This window comes from Amborella trichopoda, chromosome 4, assembly GCF_054954075.1.
Source record: "Amborella trichopoda isolate Santa Cruz 75 chromosome 4, AtrichopodaSantaCruz75HAP2 v2.0, whole genome shotgun sequence".
Lineage (NCBI taxonomy): Eukaryota > Viridiplantae > Streptophyta > Magnoliopsida > Amborellales > Amborellaceae > Amborella > Amborella trichopoda.
The window spans coordinates 44,326,539-44,346,322 of NC_142339.1; the positions used below are offsets into that span (position 1 = coordinate 44,326,539).

Here is a 19,784-nt window from a genome sequence, read left to right on the forward strand (position 1 = left end):
GGGCATCGAGAATCAACAAAGCCATCCCATCAAAGTTCATTTTTTATCGAGACATGTAACTCTCAAATTTTCATGTTTGTGTTGACAAATAACTCTTAGCCTCCCAGGGTGTTGCACAAAAATTGAATATTGATGACATGATATAATGTTTCCATGAAATCTACAGCTTGATATATGTGAAAGATACCAGTATTTTTATCTCCTAATCTGCTATCTTGAGTCCTCCAAGTTCAAGGATTCATTTTCGACTTATTAGTGCAGAAGAAAATATAATGTTTCTAAAATATTTGAGAAATAAAAGGGTCCAATTTTAATTTTCTTTTTTTCCCCGCCTACCCCGCTTGGAAATGTTTTAAAAGGGAAAGAAATAAAATAAGAAGAGAACCACGTGAAATGAGAAGTGGCCATCAAAAAGCAACACTTGGTTACTCTCTCTCTACAAATCTCTACTTTCTCCGCTCGAAGTGGCTATATATTTTGAAAGGGTTTTTGAGGGGCTAAGGCATCTTGCATGAGCTCCTTCTCTCTCTCAAAAACCTTGCATGAGCTCCCTCTCTCTCTTCGAAAACCCCTCTCTCTCCTTGTGAGCTAGGTAAAGGGACGTGCTTCTCAACTTTGTAAGAGCGCTGGAGTGTCATGGGATAAATTATAATACCATGCTCCCTGATTCACTTTCTCTCCGTAGATTATTTCCTAACATTAATTTTGTATTTAAAATACTAGTTGAAGTTGGGGAAAAGGTTGCATTAGCAAGTAGAAAACTATAGGGCATTATTTTTGGTCGATTGAAATGATTTACACGGATTTTTGCTTTCGGTTGATTAGCACTCTTGGATGATGTTCACAAAAATCATAACCGGTTTTGGGTTTTGATTCTTTTGTGCATGACAAAGTTGTGATCTTAATGCATCATTTTTAGAGTTTTAATGAAATTTACGGCAAGCTGTAGTGACAGATTTTTATATTGAAAGATAATCTGCATGCCAATTGTTTGATGAATTTCCTGGTTGAGTTGAAATACAATTTATGTGGTAATATAGCACTATTTGCTATTTAAAAAACCAAAAGATCCAATGCAATAGGGCCAACACTTGACATCAAAGCTTAGGGGTTTTCAATTTGCATCAAAGAAGACAAATCCTAGAGCTACATTGGCTGATTTAGTAAAGGTTGATAAGTTTGATGCCCATAATTTCTAACTTTGGAAGACTAATGTATCTTAGTTGCTACATACTATGGATTTGTCCTATGTTATTGAAGAAGAAATCCACCTGAACTTCATGATAATTCAACACTTAGAGAAAAAACTAGTTAGTTAGATGACTACTATGGGTACTATTACATTAGATCTCAGGAGAACTACTAAAAAACAAAGAAACACAGTTACTTGAATAACTACTATGGGTATAACGTAGAATTTGATGATGAGTTTATAAGCTTTAACGAGATTATAAATTCAACTGAGGCATCCAGGAGGACTACTAGAGAAACAAAGAGATATAGTTACTTGGATGACTACTATAGGTATAATGTCGAATTGATGACGAGTCAATGAGCTTTAAAGATGTTATAAGTTCATTTGAGGCATTTAATTGGATGAAGGCAATACAAGATTAGTATAACTCATTAATAAAGAATGAGACATAGAGAGACAAGTGAGTTTTCGGTGACAATATGAAGAAGGGAAAACTTATCCTTATTTTTTATTTTTATGCAATTTCAAAGGATGTATATTATAGTTTTAGTTTTAAGGTTTATTTCTATGGTTTTTTAGCGTTTTAGGATTTTCAGTTTTATATTTTTTTTGCATATTTCATTAGTAATGGTCACAAGTACTATTCACGAGCATTATTCACGAGAACTGTTCACAGAGGTAAAACTGCCATTACGAATTTTAAGGTTGGTTAGGATATATGGGTCAATGTATTATTTGTTTGGACACTTTTTGTACTTAAAAACATTAAGTTATAATATATAAGAGGTTTGTGGAGCCTTGAGAGGGTCAATTCCACATGATTTTTAGACATTGAAAGAGAAAAAAACTTAAGCCTTTGCAACCCTAGTTTGGGGTGTGGAGAAGAAACACTAGGTTTCTTTGAATTGTACTTGTGTTTGGCTTTGTTTCTTGCTAATTTTACTGTTCCCTCAAAATTTTCAGGGAGCAGGTTTTTGATAATCAAGAAGCATAGGAGTACCAAATTGGGAAGGTGGCAATAAAAGAGGAAGAGGGAACCATAGATTGTTGTACTTGTTTAACAAATTTACAATATTCTTCTTTGGAAAGCACAACAAAGTCGCTAACAGAATTTGATTGTTGTTAAAAAACATTGGTTCCATTTAGATAAAGGTCATCACTCTCAAATGTGTAAGGGACTTGATTTACCCAAGCAGGCTTACGAACCTTGTCCTAACACTTATCAACCTTGTGATTTGTATACCCACAATAGTTCGTCAACCCCTACCACCATTACCTCTATCTTGGCCTCTTCCTAAGTCACGACCATGTCTCCATCCTCTGCCTCCGTCACCTCTCCTTGCAACTATATTCAATGCCAATCCATCGGTAATACATGAGTCAGAAAGAGTGGGAGGAGAACATATATTGACACGTTGGATTGGCACTTATTTGGGGTTCCATACTACTCTATAAGTAGGTCATGATTATGTAATTGTCTCTCATCCACTCTTTGTATCTACTATTAGATTTACTAGGCTTGTCCTCGGTCAAGTATTTTAGTTTTCTCCTTGTACCAAAGGACACTTCGACAAATTGAGCTCATACAACATAATTGGTCTTCCTTAATGTTACCGAGGTGACTTGTCTCCCCACAGTTTCAGAAAAACTAAAGATTCTAGGTCTCATTTCCTTATCCATGAGCATATAAGATAAAGGAGAACAAGGACAACAAGGATAAGCAAATTCCAATCAATACAATGTTGTGAACCACTTAAAAGGATAAAGATACTTATCATTCACGCATCAAGGAACAAAGATCCCTCTGCCTGAACTCACGGATGAACCCCACCAAACCTCCTACAGCTTCAGCCACACACTTTGAGACATTTCAGCAACTATTCCTCCACATCCAAGAGAAAAACTTTAGTAACACGAACATCCACAGCACCCACAGGCCACCATACTGGCTTTTCCTTTCCCCCCCCCCCTTTTTGAAAGGAAAAGAGAAGACAAACAGAAAAGAAAAGATGAAAGGAAAGGGGAAGAAAGGGAAAGATGAAAAGGTCAGTTTTGATATGCTCTTATACCATGTTAGAGAACCTAAAGAGAGAAAAGAGAAAAGAGAAAGAAGAGAAAGAAGAGAGATAGATATGATCATATGAGAGAGAGGAGAGAGTGAGGCATGAGAAACATGATAGAGGGAAGAGAGTGCCAAGAGGTCTGTGCGAGTATCACGCACTTCTCAAATTTACATATATTATTAAAAATATGAAAGGACAAAACTGGCCATATAAATAACAAAGGATACTTGAGTCCTAGAACTTAAATAACGAAGGACTTTTTACAATTCCAACTGTAAAAGCACCAGCCCATATTACCAACGCACAATAACAGAATCACCCTCACAAACAAAAGGCAATATCAAATTTATTCAAATGGATTATATGATAGCAGATACTATATGATACTAATAGTAAAATTTCATGGTTGGCCTACGTGAGATCATCTAAGACTTGGATTTCTAAAATAAACAATATCAAAAACTGGATATCCTCTTTGTGTATACGCATAAAAGGATCTCGGCACTAGAGGGTCATATCATGAATGATCATGTACAAAAAGATGATTCGGGTTATATAGGTCAAGGTCAAGGTCAAAATCACCAGTAGCAAACAACAACTTCCCAATAAATTCATATTATTATAGTTCTTCTGAAAACGGAGATAAGTAGGACAATCGAAATTTGTACCTGGCACATCAACAAAGATGTCATGTCTAAGATAATGTTCTCGTCGATTCCAGTAAATAAAGATAAAACCAATAGATAAAAGGATAAATGCACCTATTCCTGCACCCCCAACCACGACTGCCAAATTTGGCTTTCTAGCAGAATCTGCCAAAACATTAGTAAAGATACATTAAAAAAATAAAATAAAAAAATAAAAAAAAAGCTAAATCTTCCATAACATTGAGACATGACCATGTTTCTCTGTGTAAAACAAAAGAAGACAAAAAGATGTATCTAAACATCAAACCTAAGATTCGGGAGATTGAGACACAAGGAGTTTTTGAGTTTGATCCACAATCAAGATGGTTCCCTGAAAAACTGAAAGCAGAACACTAAAATGTTAAAGTGAAATCATTTGCTTCGAATATAGAAATCGAGCATGCAAATTGAAACACAAGAAATATCTTATTTTAAAAATTAATGCTGCAGAAATACATATCAAGGAACATCAAACATTTTGGAAATCAGTCTCTTCAAAAACACCAGATAATCTCATTGAATTACTGGAAATTCTTTATGCAAGTCTCACAATCACAAGAACTAGACAACGTCCCCCGTTGCATTAGCGTGTAAAGAAACAGAAAGTACATGAGATCTAGATGGCACACATAGCCACATTAAAGCAAATTACTGGTTTATAAGTTTCTGTTAGCATGAGCTGGATATGACAGCCATGCATGTGACATGCAGCCACATATAGCTACTATTTATGGCCACACCAACCCAACATAGCACACCACATAGGCACAAACTCGAATAAAACAGCACATGGCAGATTACACATACTGCCAGCATATGAATGCATGGATTGAAGTTTTATGTGTGTGAATGTGCACGTTTGTGCACGCGTCTTTGAGTGTAACTGAATTTGGCTTGGGAGGTTGGTGCATAGCTGGCAATAGGCACATGTAGAAGTTCAAATCACAATGACTCTAAAACTTGTACAACCTAGAAAGAAAGTCTCAAAATATTTTATAAGCTTGAAGGAAATTCAATAATGGCAAACTAATAAATGATCCTACAAAGGACATAATACACCCAATGAGATACTGAACCTGCAGTTTGAACGATGCACTTCCAAATGTCAAATCCAGGATTGTGCTGACGGAGCAAGGGAGACATGACCCTTGAAAATAACGAGTGCTTTAGGAATCATGACCCTTGAAATAAATTCAAGCAACAAAAAGGCACTGAAACCAAATAGAAGTGAGAATTTGCTTGCAAAGAACTATAAAAGGATGAGGCTCTAAAGTGATGGCCTAATATTATGGAATATGCTACACCAGTTTGTAAGGCCTAGCAAACTGATTCTGTCTAGGTTGATTGACTATTGGGAGTTGCAATAGATCACCTGAAGTTTCATCTGTTCAGAAGTTATCAAAGATGAAGTGCCAAAGCACGAGGTTGACACATAGATTAAAATTTATAGCACAAAGTCCATGGTGACTCTCTAGCAAACCAAGAAAGTTACGAGAATATTTTTCCCATAATATTATTACCTTTCCACTATGTTGAAGAATTCTTGGATGTTCAATATACAAGAAGCCTGCAAAGCTACTAAATTTGATTAAATTCTGCTCATGGACAACGAGAATTGACAAATAAACATTCCAAATGATAGATAAGGAAAACAAAAAGGATAAGGTACAATAGATCACTTGTGTTTTAGGGCTCCACAAGAGGGGTTATGGACAAAGAGAAGCCATTTCCTCTGATACCGTGTAAAAAAATGAAAACATGACCTGTTAAGTTTTGCACACAAGACTGTTTGCCAAGAGAACTTGAGCTTTAAGGGTGTAAAAGAGGAGTACTAGTTTTTCACAAGAACCCATACTGGTTTAATACCCTCTATAGAGTACAAATATCTGAATGAGAAGGGTTGATGCAGGGAGAAATCCCAACATAAAGTGAAAAGAGATGAGAGATTAAAAAAAATAAAAGAAGGAACCTTCATCACCGCCGGTTCTGAGATTTCTCAATAAACCTAGGTAAAACCTCCTGCAAGAGCGACAATAGAAGACCCAACATTGAAGCAACCCAAATGAGTTTTCTTTGTTGATTTAAACAAAATGCATCCCTCCCTTTTCAGATCATATAAATGGTTGTATATAAACTCCAATTCTGAATCTAGATGCTTCTAGATATTCCAAGCCAAGTGCGAACATTCGAAAACAAAACATAACTCTGAAATAAAAGACCAATAAACACTTTATAGTATAAACCATACATATAATTGACAACTCTACCAGTGATTCCAGGACGAGCAACCCAAGACTCCAATTCAAGCATTTTCATCTCCACTAAGGGTGCTGAGCTCTATAAATATAAGTGTGTTGTGCATGTACGTGTGCCTATTACAAATCTACCTATACAGGGATACATAAAAATAATCTGTAAGGAAATAGAAACAGCTATAGGCACATAAGAGTTTATACATTAACACTCGAGAATTGGAGACTTAGCAAGCACAGTGACACGGGGGAGTTTGTATCTAGCCAGCAAAGTATTTGAACTATGACTCTCTTGGATGAATGTGTGCTAAAAGACAAAATACATATGGCTTACTGGCAATTATAAGTTTAGTAGCTAAGTGTAAAAGATATTGGTGGCTCTGTGAAAACCCCGAAAGATCCACTGTTCTCTACCAAACACTAACGAGAATAAATGCCCAAAGCATTCAAGGTGAACAAGTGAGATGATTAGAGGATGGAACTGGTTGTTCCAAGAAGATATGCCAAAGCAAAAAATGTCAGCATGTACCTAGAGATTATTAGAGGTGGAAACCAATGTAAAAGAATATGAGAGTCAATTTCTTGCATATCTCATCTTCTAACAGCATGTGGCATAAAAACCTCATTTTGTGATCAAGATTCACCTAGTTGATCAATTCCAAGCATGCTGTGTTCTATTTTATGGATGAACGAATAAAGAGAGATTTTCTATACAACCATGGCTGATTCATCCACGTAATTGAAGGTCGGATGAGTAAATTTTAATCTTCATGACATCCCAAAAAAAAAAAAACAAAGAAGTCTTGCCAAAATCGTGCATTACGTACACCATCAAATAAACAAAGAGAAGTTCATGTAAGTTTTGAAACTCACTTGAATTTATCAATTGAGAACAACTCATCAGGAATTTTTCCTTTCAAATTGTTGGAAGAAATGTCCCTGGGCACATGCAGAAAGAACTTTTAGGAGTACTGCAATAACACCTTCACCAATGATTTCCCAATTTCATCAGTAAATTCTCTATGAACAGGCATACACTTCCTTTAGTTCTGAAATATGTCCAAATGATGGGGGAATAATTCCGGTTAAGTTGTTGTTGCTTATCACCCTGCATAATGGCCAATAGTGCATTTAAAAAGTCAACTAAAATGCCATACAAAATCAACTGCAGGTTTGTAACAAAGAAGTGTGTCCTTTTCATCAAAAGAAGAGTACATGATTGAAAATGAAAAATATATGACCTAAATGCTGCAAAGAAAATAATGTCGAAATAGTCAACATTACAGCTTATAAAGCACTTCATTTTAGATGAAGTGGAAGAATGGCATGCGAGCTTACAATCGCTGGAGGTTCTTAAGTTGGCCCCATTGACTTGGCAAATATCCTCTGAAACTATTATTTGCCAAATTCAGGTTCCGGAGGCTCACCAAGTTGCCAAGATAATCAGGTAAAACACCAGATAAATGATTGTCTTGCAACTCCCTGCATGAAATAAAAGATAAGTAGGCAATTCTTCCAAAATCTAAACATAATTTACTGTGAATTGATAGTAAAATTCCTCAAGCTCCCCATGGCCAAAATAGTTTCTTCATAAATTAATAACTTTCATTTGTGTGAAGAGAATACTTCAGCAAGTTCCAACAACTACAAAACCATTCTTACTCCTAGCCATTAGTAAAAGATTCACTCTTACATAAGTAAAACTTGCATTCTCCACACTTTATAATAATCTCAAGACAATGCCTAAAACCATAGTTACCAAGATCACTTACTTTGGCAGGAGATCCATTCTAGAAGCTTGATCATAGAATTCTAGAAAGGGATATTCTAAGGATCCTGTTTTTTAGAATTTCGGATCTTGATCCTTGGAACATAAGGATGGAGTTCCTTAGATTTAATATTGTAAGAACGTCGATTTCCAGGCTCCTCAATCAAATTTTTCAGCTGATGAATCATATATGCAAATAGCCAGTTGCATTAATATGCAACACCATGAATGCACATGGTAGAGAACTATATAAAGTGGAAGAGACATCATTAAAAACCCATAGAAGGAGCTCGTAGTGGCTAGGCTGTGGTGCTATTCCCATCTAATTGAGGAACTTGATCATATCTAATTGGGGAGCTAAATCCCTAAAACATGGGGATTGAGTTCCTTAGATTTAATATTGTACAGACATCAATACCTATCATATGGAGCTTTTGGGTAGCCTTGATCCAATGATCCTACTTGACCCCACAACAATTCCCAATCCCATTGCCAACAACTATTCATCAAACTACAATAACATGGCGGAACTTGCGTAAGTAGGGTGCCACCGGGCTGCTTTCAAGCCGGCCTGAGCACAACCTGGGAAAAGCCTGAACAGTTGCAAACAGGCCCGACACGACCCAACCCAAAAATGTAGTTTTGGGCTTGACCCAGGCCCTACAGAAAAAGCTTAATTGAAGACCAAATCCGACCTGAATTTTCTTTTTCAAAAGTGTAAACCCTGGAAAAGGGCATTGGCAAGAGGTGTGGGGGCACATGGACACCTACCCACTGCATTTCTCTCCATGTCGCCCCCAGCCCCCACCCCACCACCTCTCTCTCTCTCTCTCTCTCTCCAAAAGTCTCATTTTCTCTTTTTTCTCATCTCTCTCTCTCTCTCGCGCTCCAAAAGTCCCCATTTTCTCTCTCTAGCATTCTTCTTCAAACAGTTGCGGAGAAAACCCAAGGCCAAGAAAAAGAAACCCATGGCTCTAACTTTCCTCTCATCTCCCTCTCTTCCCCCCCATCCCCATAGAAAAAATGTCTCATTTTCTCTATCTAACTCTCTCTAAGACCAATCTTTCTCTAAAAAGTCAGAAATGGGTCTCCAAGAGGGTTTCAACTGGTGGAAGTGGGGGAGATTAGCTCTCCCTGCCTCTCTGTAAATGTGCAAAAGCCGTCAGTTGAAATTAACGTAGAGAAGAAAACCATTTAATAGGATCTAGAGAGAAAAAGAGAGGAAAGAAAATAAAGATGATGAATAAGAAGAAGGGAGAGAGAGACGTGTGAGACATAGATAGGGAAAGTGAGTGGCTTAGAGGTCACTTATGACCTCTACCCCTCTTATAACATTAAGTAATAACCCTAATTACAACTTATGAACAATACTTCTTTAATTTAGATACATAAAACAAACAAAGGCTAAATAAAAGATAAATGACAGTTCTGACCATCAAATACAATAAAACATATTCCTTTTATTTTCAAGACTCCCCCTCAAGCAGGTGCATAGATATCAATCATGCCCAGCTTGCTTGTGACATCATGTAATCTATCTCGTCCAATGGCTCTGGTGAAGATATTTGCAAGATGATCTTTAGACTTCACATAAGGAGTTTGAATAATCTTGGCAACAACATTCTCTCTGATAAAGTGACAATCTACTTCAATGTGTTTAGTCTTTTCATGAAAAATGGGATTTTTTACGATATGAATGGCTACTTCATTGTCACAATATATAGTCATTGGAAGCCGAACTCTAACGCCCAACTCAAAAAGAACAATTTTGATCCACATTACTTCGTATGTACTATGAGTCATTGCTTTGTATTCTGCTTCAGTACTTGATCTTGCCACCACATTTTTCTTTTTGCTTTTCCAAGTAACCAAGTATCTCAAAACGAAGTTACAATAGCCAGTTGTGGATCGTTTATTACTTTGGCAACCAGCCCAATCAGCATTTGTGTAAATTTCAACATCAGGATGTCCTCAATACAAGTGCCACATTCATGGAGGGCAACACATTAGAGGATTTGGGGATAAGCACAGAGGGATCTAGAAATGTGAGTCTTCGAGTAGGAGATTCTAGCTCACAACAAGATGCAAGCAGATTTGAGAAAATATCCCTTTCCATGGTGCAAACTTGAGATATCTTAATGTTCTACACACAACATCGGGGTGGGGTTTACATGGTGCGTGCATAAATTGGCTAACCACAAGAACTGCTTAAGAAATATCTAATCGAGTGATTATAAGATATATAAGCTTGCCCACTATTCGTCGACACTGATTAGGATCTTTGAGAAGCTCTCCCCTTTCTCCATGAAGTTTATAATTGACTTCTATAGGAATATATGCAGGTTTAGATCCCAACATACCCATGTGTAGTAACATGTCCAACACATTTTTTCTGAGAGATGACTATCCCTTCCTTTGATCTTGCCACTTCAATTCTGGGAGATGACTATCCCTTCCTTTCTATTGAGGTTGTGAGAGTGCTTCTGTAACACTGCAAGGTATTCTAACAGAAGACAGAGAGAAAGATATGAAGGCACGATAAGAGAGAAACACAGAATTGTAGGAAATGAAGTTTCCTATTGAATGTTGAGTGGAAGAAGATGTACCCTTGCGAATAGAAATAGGTAAGTTCAAATTAGGATTCTCTAAGTGGGTGAAAAAGTTACTTGGGTCAAGGGCTATTTCTGATTTTGGGTTAGCAATTGAGGTATGGTTGCTTAGAACTTCAGATTGTACCATTTTCCTCCTCTTGGTATATGTCCTCAATTCATCTGAATGCGTACCATTCCTTTCAGATAAACAACTCTCTTCAAATAAAAGTGGTGTGGGAATAAGAAGGGGAACAACTAATGTGATTTCTTCACTAAACTGTATCTTATTCTCCCCCTGAAGAGAGCACTCATGACCTATTGCAGAGAAGTATGGAACAGATTCAAAGAAAGTGACATCCATAGAGACATAACGGAACTTGGTAATAGGATCATAACACTTGTACCCCAGAAAATTACATTTGGAAGCTTTAACATCAAGCTTGTCCCTCTTTGGACCAAGGATGTGGACAAAACATATACAACCAAACACTTCGGGAGGTACAGGAACATGGGTAAGTTGGGATGAACAATTTCAGCACGAGAGTTTCCCTTTAGAACACGAGAGGGCATTCGGTTTATTGTGAGAATTGCTTCCCTAGTAAAAGAGCTTAGGTGACATTCAACAAGTGTCTGTTTTTTCTCTCACCTATACCATTATGCTGAGGTATGTATGGACATATGTTGTTTGGATAGACTTGGAATAGATTAGCAACTTCATCTTTGTGTTCCATGGAGAATAGGAGTTTGGATTATTGCCTTCATGTGAGGCTCAATGATGGATCAATGCCCAATTGGCCAGTAGACTTAGTATAGCTCAAGGAGAAGCTCATGGCTTGATGTATTTGCATCTAACTTACCAACCCAACATACTCCATAGCAATGGTAAATAGAGAAATTTACTTTTATATGAAGAATTTGAAGCCCAATTAGCTGATTTTGGATTAGCAACACCTATACTCCCTTATGATGCCCATGTGACAACTGATTTAGTAGGGATTTTGGGCTATATACCCCCTGAATGTTGGCTCCTAGTTATCTTTTAATTGTATTTTAAGCCCTAGGGTCTTATTTGTCCTTCTTTTCACCTAAAGGGAACTTTTATATTTAAGTTTTATAATCAATATAATAGAAAGAAGAGGTGCTTGGGGGTTAAGTTAGACCTTACATGACTTTCTCTTCCTCCCTTCTTCTCCCTTCTTCTTTCACCTTCTTCTTCTTCCCTTGATGTCTATCTCTATTCTCTTCTTTCACCTTCATCCTTCCTTGGTTGTTGATGTATTTTTATTTTGGCATTAGAGTGAGGTTACTTCAGGAGGTTTCTTTTGGAACCCTACAGGTGTGATATGGCTGAGCAAATATCTTGAACAGTTGCATGGTTAGAAACCCTAGATTTGGAAAAAGGTATGAAGGATAAAAAACCCCTACTTTTCGCAGTTACTTCTTTGAGTTTTTTATGCAGGTTCAGAAACCCCAGATTGGTTGGTGTGGTTCGGTGGTGTTAAAGACAGTGTTGGGCACCTGAATCGGATCAAACCTTTGTCTGTGAGTTGTGAAACTCAATTTTCTTCAAGATCTGTTGTAAGGATGATCTCGAGTCCCCATTTGAGGTATTTTTGAGTGGCCGGCTATGTTGATCAGCATGGTTCCTTGGTAGTTTTTTTGTCGTGTTTCTATCAAAAATGTCGAGTACTAGTATTTTGGATACCCTTCCACCTCCTAGTATTTCAGGTGTAACCTCCCATATGAGTATTCATGGAGATAAGTTGTAAGATTTACACACCTGCAACCATCAATTAATAAAGGCTCTTTGTTTCTTCAAACTGGAAGAGATTTGGACTCTGTACATCAAACTTACTCTCAAATCAAGAATGTAGCTTGAGTGTTCCAACTGCGATAGGAAATTTCCCATATTCGACCTGTGGAATGGTCTCTTGCAAACATATTTTTCTTTGTTTCATAGCTTGTGGGTGGAATTGGACTACTAATACAAATGTTTAAACAAGCTTGCAAGGTAGATAGAGAGAACTACAAAGAGTTTGTGGAACAAAATTGAATTTTTGAGTTCTTGGAAGGCTTGAACCCGGAGTTTGAATTAGCTAAAAGTCCAAATACTCAATAGGGATACTCTTTTGTTTCTTAATCAAGTGTATTCCTTTGTCCAATGTGAGGAAAGTTGAAAAAGCATCATGCTGTCCGGTCGAGTACTTCACTGATCTGTCCTCATTTCAGCCTCATTACGTCTTAGAAACAACAATGTGGGTGGAACTGAGAAATTTGGAAACGGGGGCAGAATCAGGGAGATAAAAGCAAGCCTAAGTGTGTGATCATTATGGGAGAAATGGTCATACCAAGGAAACTTGCTAGAACCTGGTTGGTCGACCAGGAAAATTCAACTATCGAGGTCAGTTTAATGCTCATAAGGTTTTATCTACTAGGAGATCAGCTGGTGCTAATATAGATCAGCCATAACAACACGCAATGAAATCTTCAGTTTACTTCCAAAAGAGATGATACCAGACCCTAAGGAGGAGATTGAAAGTCTTTGCCGATTGTTTGCACAGTTAGATGGCCCATCCACAACCACTACTTCAGCCATGCACATTTAGTTACTCATGCTTCTGCAAATCATGTCTCCCTTGCCCCGTTAGCACAATCCTGGATTATCTATTCTATAGAAATGCATGTTCAGGCATTTTTTATACAATTTTATGTGGAATCATGTCAAATCCACCAAAGTACTATAAGACTACCAAAAATACACAATTCATAACAAATTAACCTAACCATAATCCATACCAATCCATAACCTAATCCATAGTGCCATACCATTCCATAATCCACCCCATTCTATAGTTCCATGCACATGATCCATAATCCATAGTAACCAAACCAAAGGAAATCCATACACTCCATAGACTCACTCCATATTCTATAAACATAAAACATGGTACCATACTACCATACACATTTAGCACAAATATGAGTAAATGACAAGAACACATTAGAACATCATAAGATATTAAAACCCATAATCCAAACCAAAGTACTAGCACAACCAAAAATAGAATATAGTCACAATCTATAATGCATAGACATAGTCCATATTCTATAGTCCATACCATCCCATAATCCATACACATAAGTGTCTTTTTCACAATATTACACCTTATACAACATTCATCCTTTGGATTTGTGTTATAACCATACTTCCAACCCTGATCGTCATTTCTAGTCGAACCCAAAGAAGACATATTGAAATAACAAAGAAGTTCTCAAATACAAAGATTTTTTACTAACCATTGTACTCGATCTTCAATCTTTAATGTTTGAGATGTTTGCAAATCTCAAAAGCTCTCTAATAACCCTCTAATAAGCTTCTTAAATGGATAAAATTGAATCCAAAACAAAAATTTGGATCAATTTTCGAAACCTTCGAATTCCAAGTTGAATACCCAAATTTGGGATTTGAAGAAATTTTCGAGTTACTATGGTCTTTATAGAGGAAAATTATTGGAAATGCCCCCACCTGAGGGGCATTTCTGCCCTTATCTGGAGGTAGTCCTTGGAGCGTCCCTGCCTAGAAGGCTTGCACAAGCCTAGGCAATAAGCCTAGGTTCCCAAGCCTGCCTAGGCCCTATGGGCCACTTTTAAGAACACTGCTCCTATTCTATTTGTTCTGGTAGAGACAAAGTTAGGATTATTGATGGATCATTTTCCTCTATCGCTCGAAAAGGAATTGTAGATGTTTCTCCTCTAATGTCATTGTCATCAATTCTAATGGATACAAGAAAGACGATTGGCAGTGGTTATAAAGCTGGTGGTCCCCACATTCTAGACTCACCGACAATATGTTCCAAAGGTTAGTGGTTAGATTAATATCTCTCTATCTCTCTCACACAACCCAAATATTGCATATGTTGTGAGTGTGATTACTTAGTTCATGCATACTCCTAGAACTCCTCATCTTGAAGCTATTACCAGAACTCTTAGATATTTAACATCATCTCTAGGTAGAGGACTGCTATTTGCTAATCATGGGCACCTACGAGTTGAGGCATATACAAACGCAGATTGTGCTGGATATTGTACATTGTTTGATGGTAACCATGTGACTTGGAGGAGTAAAAATCAATCAATTGTAGTGTAGAAGCAGAGTATCGATCCATGGCTCATGGACAAAGTGAGTTGTTGTGGTTAAAAATACTATTACGAGAGCTTGGTTTTTCTATGAAGGGATCAATGCCATTATATTTTGATAACAAGACGGCCATTCCTGTAGCTCACAACTTGGTCTAACATGATCGAACCAAGCATAATGTTAGACAAACATTTTATTAGATAAGGAGTTGCCACCAGAGAAATTTTTCTTCCTTATGTGAAGACAGAAGATCAATTAGCAGATATTTGATTAAAGGCCACTACAAAACCTCAACTATGATTTATCTTAACCAAGTTGAGCATCATTGACCCCCATGCATGTAACAATCCTAAAATTTCAAAAAAAAAAAAAAAAAGAAGAGAAAAGATGCTTTTAAATAGGTGATGGTCTGTTTGAGTATGATGGTCCTTGGGGACCATCACTATTTTCAAAAAGTTTTACTTGGTTTAACTTTTGCTTGCCTGCTTTTGCTTGCTTGCTTTTGCTTGCTGCTTGCAGCTGACAACGTCCTTTAGCGGACGTGGTTTTCGTATGTTAAAAGCAGACGCTTAACGCGACACCTCAGGTATGAGGTAGAGCGTAATAAAATATTATAATAATACGTTATAAGAATTTAAATAGGGGAGGTGAGCACTCCCACCCTAGAAAATTTTGAGATCTCTCTCTCTCTCTCGTCGAAACACAGTGAACTCCTCTCTCGAACCGAATTTTTATCGGAAGCTCCCTCTCAAATATTTGTGAGTAAGTGACATCGTCTTCCCGAAAATTAGTCTATTTTTAATAAATAGTGATATTTCCGTCTAGGATCTTTATTTTATTAGTTTTATGTGTAAGTGACCTCATTGTCTCGAAAAATAATCCATTCTTTTTAAAAATAAAATGAAATAATTATTTCTGCTTATTATAATGAATTTTAGGCACGATAAATTTTATGCGCACACGACCTCATTATCCCGAAAAATAATCTTTTTAATAAAAATTGTGATATTTTATCTATGTTAGAAATTTTGAATGCTGTAAATTAGAAAAATAAATTTATTTATTTTTCTTGTCTATTGTTAGAAATAAATGTGATATTTCTGCTTTTAGTAAAATTGTGATATTTCTTTCTACTGTTTTGAATATTTAGACATTGTAAAATTCATGTGCAAATGACTGCCTTATTATTTAAAAATTGACATTTTTGCAATTGATTATAGTATTGTTGTGAAATGTTTATTTGTGGATTGATATCCCATAAATTGTGATAATTCCGTATTCTTGAATTTCTATAAGAGTTTTTCTATACATATTAAATTGGCAATTATGCTAGAATGCCTTTACAAACTGCTACCTTTCTAAATTTGAGCCCAAAATATTTGATTGGTTATTTTTGAAATGTTATAGAGAGTGACTGTTATTAATGGTTTAAGTGAAATTCATATTAATGATTTCAATGATATGTTGAGTACATGATATTTCTGCTTTCGAATGTTTAAAGAGATTTAGAAATAATTTAAGTATGCAAGTGGACTCATCCGGTTCGCCAGTGAGGTATAAGTGGACCTATCTGGGACGCCGGTAGGGATTAAGTGGACTCATCCGGTATGCCGGTGAGGTATAAGTGGACCTGCAGGGATTAAATAGACCTATCTGGGACGCCGATAGGGATTAAGTAGACCCATCAGGACGCTGATGGGGTATATAGGTGACCTACTTGGGACGCCAGTAGGGTATTTTGTGAAATCCTTTGAATTATGTACTGCCGTTAAAAGTGTTATAAGCATTTCAATTACTCGGATTATACTTAATTATGCATTTATTGAAAGTGAAACTGTTGATGCATTTCTGTTAATAGATCTCATTTTGGAAAATATTGATATCTTTCAAACATGATTATTTTTGGGATTATGATGATCACTTACTGAGTAGCCAAACTCATCAAACTATGGTAAACATTTTTCAGGATAACTGCGGATTCATTTTGAGTGCTAGTCAAGATCAACCTTGGAAGATACTGTTGTTGTGCTAGCTTTCTTTATTTACTTTGTAAGACCTCGCCACTGTAAATTTGTCCTATCAATAGATGTATATATGTTTTGCCTGTCACATCTCAGGAATAACAGTATTGTAAGATCTTGGGGTGTGACAATGCAGCATCTTGAGAGAGGAGTGTTGTGAAAGTGAATATAGGCTCTTAGTTGCATTTTAAGCTCTAAGGACTTATGTGTCTTTCTTTTCAGTTGAAAGGCACTTTTGTACTTGAGTTTTATAATGAACATAATACAAGTAGAGAGGTGCATGGGGGTTACGTTGGACCTCACGTGACCTTCTCTTCCTCCCTTTCTTTCTCCCTTCTTCTCCCCTTGATCTCTCTTTTCTCTCTCTCTCTCTCTCTCTCTCTCTCTCTCTCTATCTTCTCATCTTTGGTTGTTGTTTTATTTTTAACTCCCATTTCATCAACTAAAACATTATGATCCCAACCAAGAAGACATGGATCATCACTAGAATTGTTGATAATCAAATCAACATTAGGGTTCATGTTCTTCAACCTGGAGGGGTGAGGAGAGAGAGAGATGCTGATTGACTAAAAGTTCATGTTTAAGCCAACTCCCTTGCAGCAGTGCCACAAGTCAATTTCATGTTTGATATCAATGGGAATGGTATAGCGATCATCTCAGCCAAAGATAAAATCATAGGTAAAAGGCAATGAATAATCATTCGTTCATGCTGAGGGTTCTCAAAAGAAGACATAGAGATGATAGTTAAAGAAGTTGAACCATTAACCTATTTTGATAGAACACTCTAACATCGATTCATAATGTTCAACTTTATTTTGATGGGGAAGCACTGATTTCAATACACAATCACTCTATTTTGATTGGGTCCATAATTCGAAAGTCCCAAGATCAAGCCTCAATATCAATGTACAGTGTTCACATTCAAGAAGACAATGAATTTAGCAGAGGATTTATGTTCATCCACTTCAAAAATAGAGGAGTTTTCCCCAGCCAGGGAAGTCTAATGCAGAAGCAATGGAAACATACAACGCAGCATGCTAAAAGTGTCTTATTTCCTATTCTTTAGGATTCTAGGAATCTTATTTTGATGGGATTGGTTAGCTAGTTAGATGAAGAAGGTAACATAGAAAGGTATCACATAGAGGAGTCCTTCAAAGAACAATTGCCTATTTTATGGGAAAGTGCATGGAGGTCTAGGAGATTGAAGAGGAATTTCACTAAAATTATGGGAAATTGGGATGGAATTCACATGGATTCCCACAATGTAGGAGGGGTAGAGAGAGAAAGTATATAAATGGGCGAGAGAATAGGATCTTTGGCTTCATTTTTATTTGAATTATTTTAGAAGGACTTGTATAAATGAAGTTGGACACCACATGAAAGAGCTCAAAGTTGTTTTGCTAATTATTTTGTTTAAGTCCTAGTTTCACCAAAGAGCTAGAAGTTTGGCATGCAAGAAGCTTCAACCCTTTTATTTCAATCAAATTATTAGAGTTTAGTTTGGTTCTATTCTATTGTTAGTTCATATTTGCATCGTACATTTGAGCAAATTGTGGGAAATATGTGCATTGAGAGGACCCCTGTAATTGAGTTGGATCATGTACCATAAGGGTACACCCGTAATCCATTGAGAGCCAAATGATAGGAAGTTCTGGCTCAGCGGCTTTGACATAGCCAATTATGTATCCTTGCAATAGACAGTTGAACATATGTCCATTGATTAATCTAAGACTCGACAGAACATCATTCGCTACTAGCCCAATGGAGTACTCCGACACCTACAACTATGAGCCTACAATTATAAGTTTGAGATCTCGCTATACCTTTTGTACGGTTTTATAATGATGAGAAAACTTAATAACTGCTCACAAATACTTTAAATATTTATTGTAAATTTTAGAGATTTTTTTAGAATTTTTATTTGCTAAAAAATGAGGTTTTTTGAATTGTTTGGCTCAAATTTCACTTTAGTCCTGACCTGGAAGTGCCACGTGGCATCCGAGTGGCCATAGGGCTGCCACATGGCACCCCACGCCCCACCCTAGGATCACCACCCAGCTGGGTGCTGATCCTTAGGCGACGAGGAGGGAGGCGTTTGGCATTTGGTATTTGGTTGTTTGTTTTATAAAGGTTTGTATTATGGTGTCTTGTTATATTTTGTTATACAGTGTTATAACTTAAGGGTCCCTTTTTATCATATGTTTTAAATAACTTATACATGGGCCATGCATGGCATGTGTGTAATTCATTTATTTAATAATATTGAAGAGAAAATGGATTTTGAAATTTGAGTTGAAAAATATCTTCACACACATGTATGAAGGGGGCATTATCTTTGAATTGATTGGTTTGAAATTTTAGATCTATAAGGTAATTGGCTTTGATAAAGTAGAATCTCTTTATATGTGTGAGCTTTGCCAATTACTTCTTTGCTCATTACCCGGTAGTTCTCTACTCTAATACATTATTTAAAAACTAAAGGATTTTTTGTAAAAGTATATTGGATTCAATTGGAATAAAAACATGGGTCAAGGACAAATGGTAAAGTGGCGTAACTTAGGGTTAGTGTGAGTGATAATGGTGTGAAATCCCATCCTTTTATCCTAGTGTTTAGATGGGGATGGGTAGTTAGGTACATTAGGCTCTCATATGCCTTTGGATTAGTGCATCAAGGGTGTTGAATGAATCCAAGGTTACACGCATATTATAAAAGTACATGATAAGATCTCAAACCCTAACTCAACACTTGAACCAATTTTCTTGAACTTTGTGAGAGAAAATTGAAGAGAAAAGACCTTATGTTTTTCACAAAAGCTTTTAGAGTTTCATTAATGAATTTGGTGATCTTGATAGTGGTCCTTATTTCTTATGTTTGAGTCCATGGTGTACATTCATCAAAGTAAATTCCATCGAACTTTTTTCTCTCATAAGTTCATGTTCTTAGCATCTATAGTTGCTGGAGTTTTGAATTTACAGAAGTTTTATTGATCTTAGAATCCTCATTTGATCATCTTTTCCATCATACTTATTCATAGTGTGGTCCTGCATAAGTTATAACCCCATATGTATG

General features: G+C 36.6%; 1 protein-coding gene across 20 annotated transcripts in view; it reads right to left on the minus strand.

The window, feature by feature from the left end:
* Nucleotides 1-19,784, minus strand: part of LOC18435832 (LRR receptor kinase SERK2) — a 36,545-nt gene that overhangs the window by 7,980 nt on the left and 8,781 nt on the right. For 15 of the 20 annotated variants that reach the window (XR_016054549.1, XR_016054548.1, XR_002281166.2 and 12 more), the window contains 5 exons: nucleotides 7,535-7,678; nucleotides 7,233-7,304; nucleotides 7,070-7,135; nucleotides 4,213-4,283; nucleotides 3,927-4,070 (listed from right to left, as the gene is read on the minus strand). Coding sequence is in view for 16 of the 20 variants with exons in the window: in XM_088865318.1 (XP_088721444.1) it covers nucleotides 3,927-4,070; nucleotides 4,213-4,283; nucleotides 7,070-7,135; nucleotides 7,233-7,304; nucleotides 7,535-7,678 (497 nt within the window). In the remaining 4 variants the exon portion in view is untranslated. The remainder of the gene's footprint in view (nucleotides 1-3,926; nucleotides 4,071-4,212; nucleotides 4,284-7,069; nucleotides 7,136-7,232; nucleotides 7,305-7,534; nucleotides 7,679-19,784) is intronic. The other 5 variants (XR_016054550.1, XM_088865324.1, XM_088865321.1 and 2 more) reach the window with 2 other exon arrangements.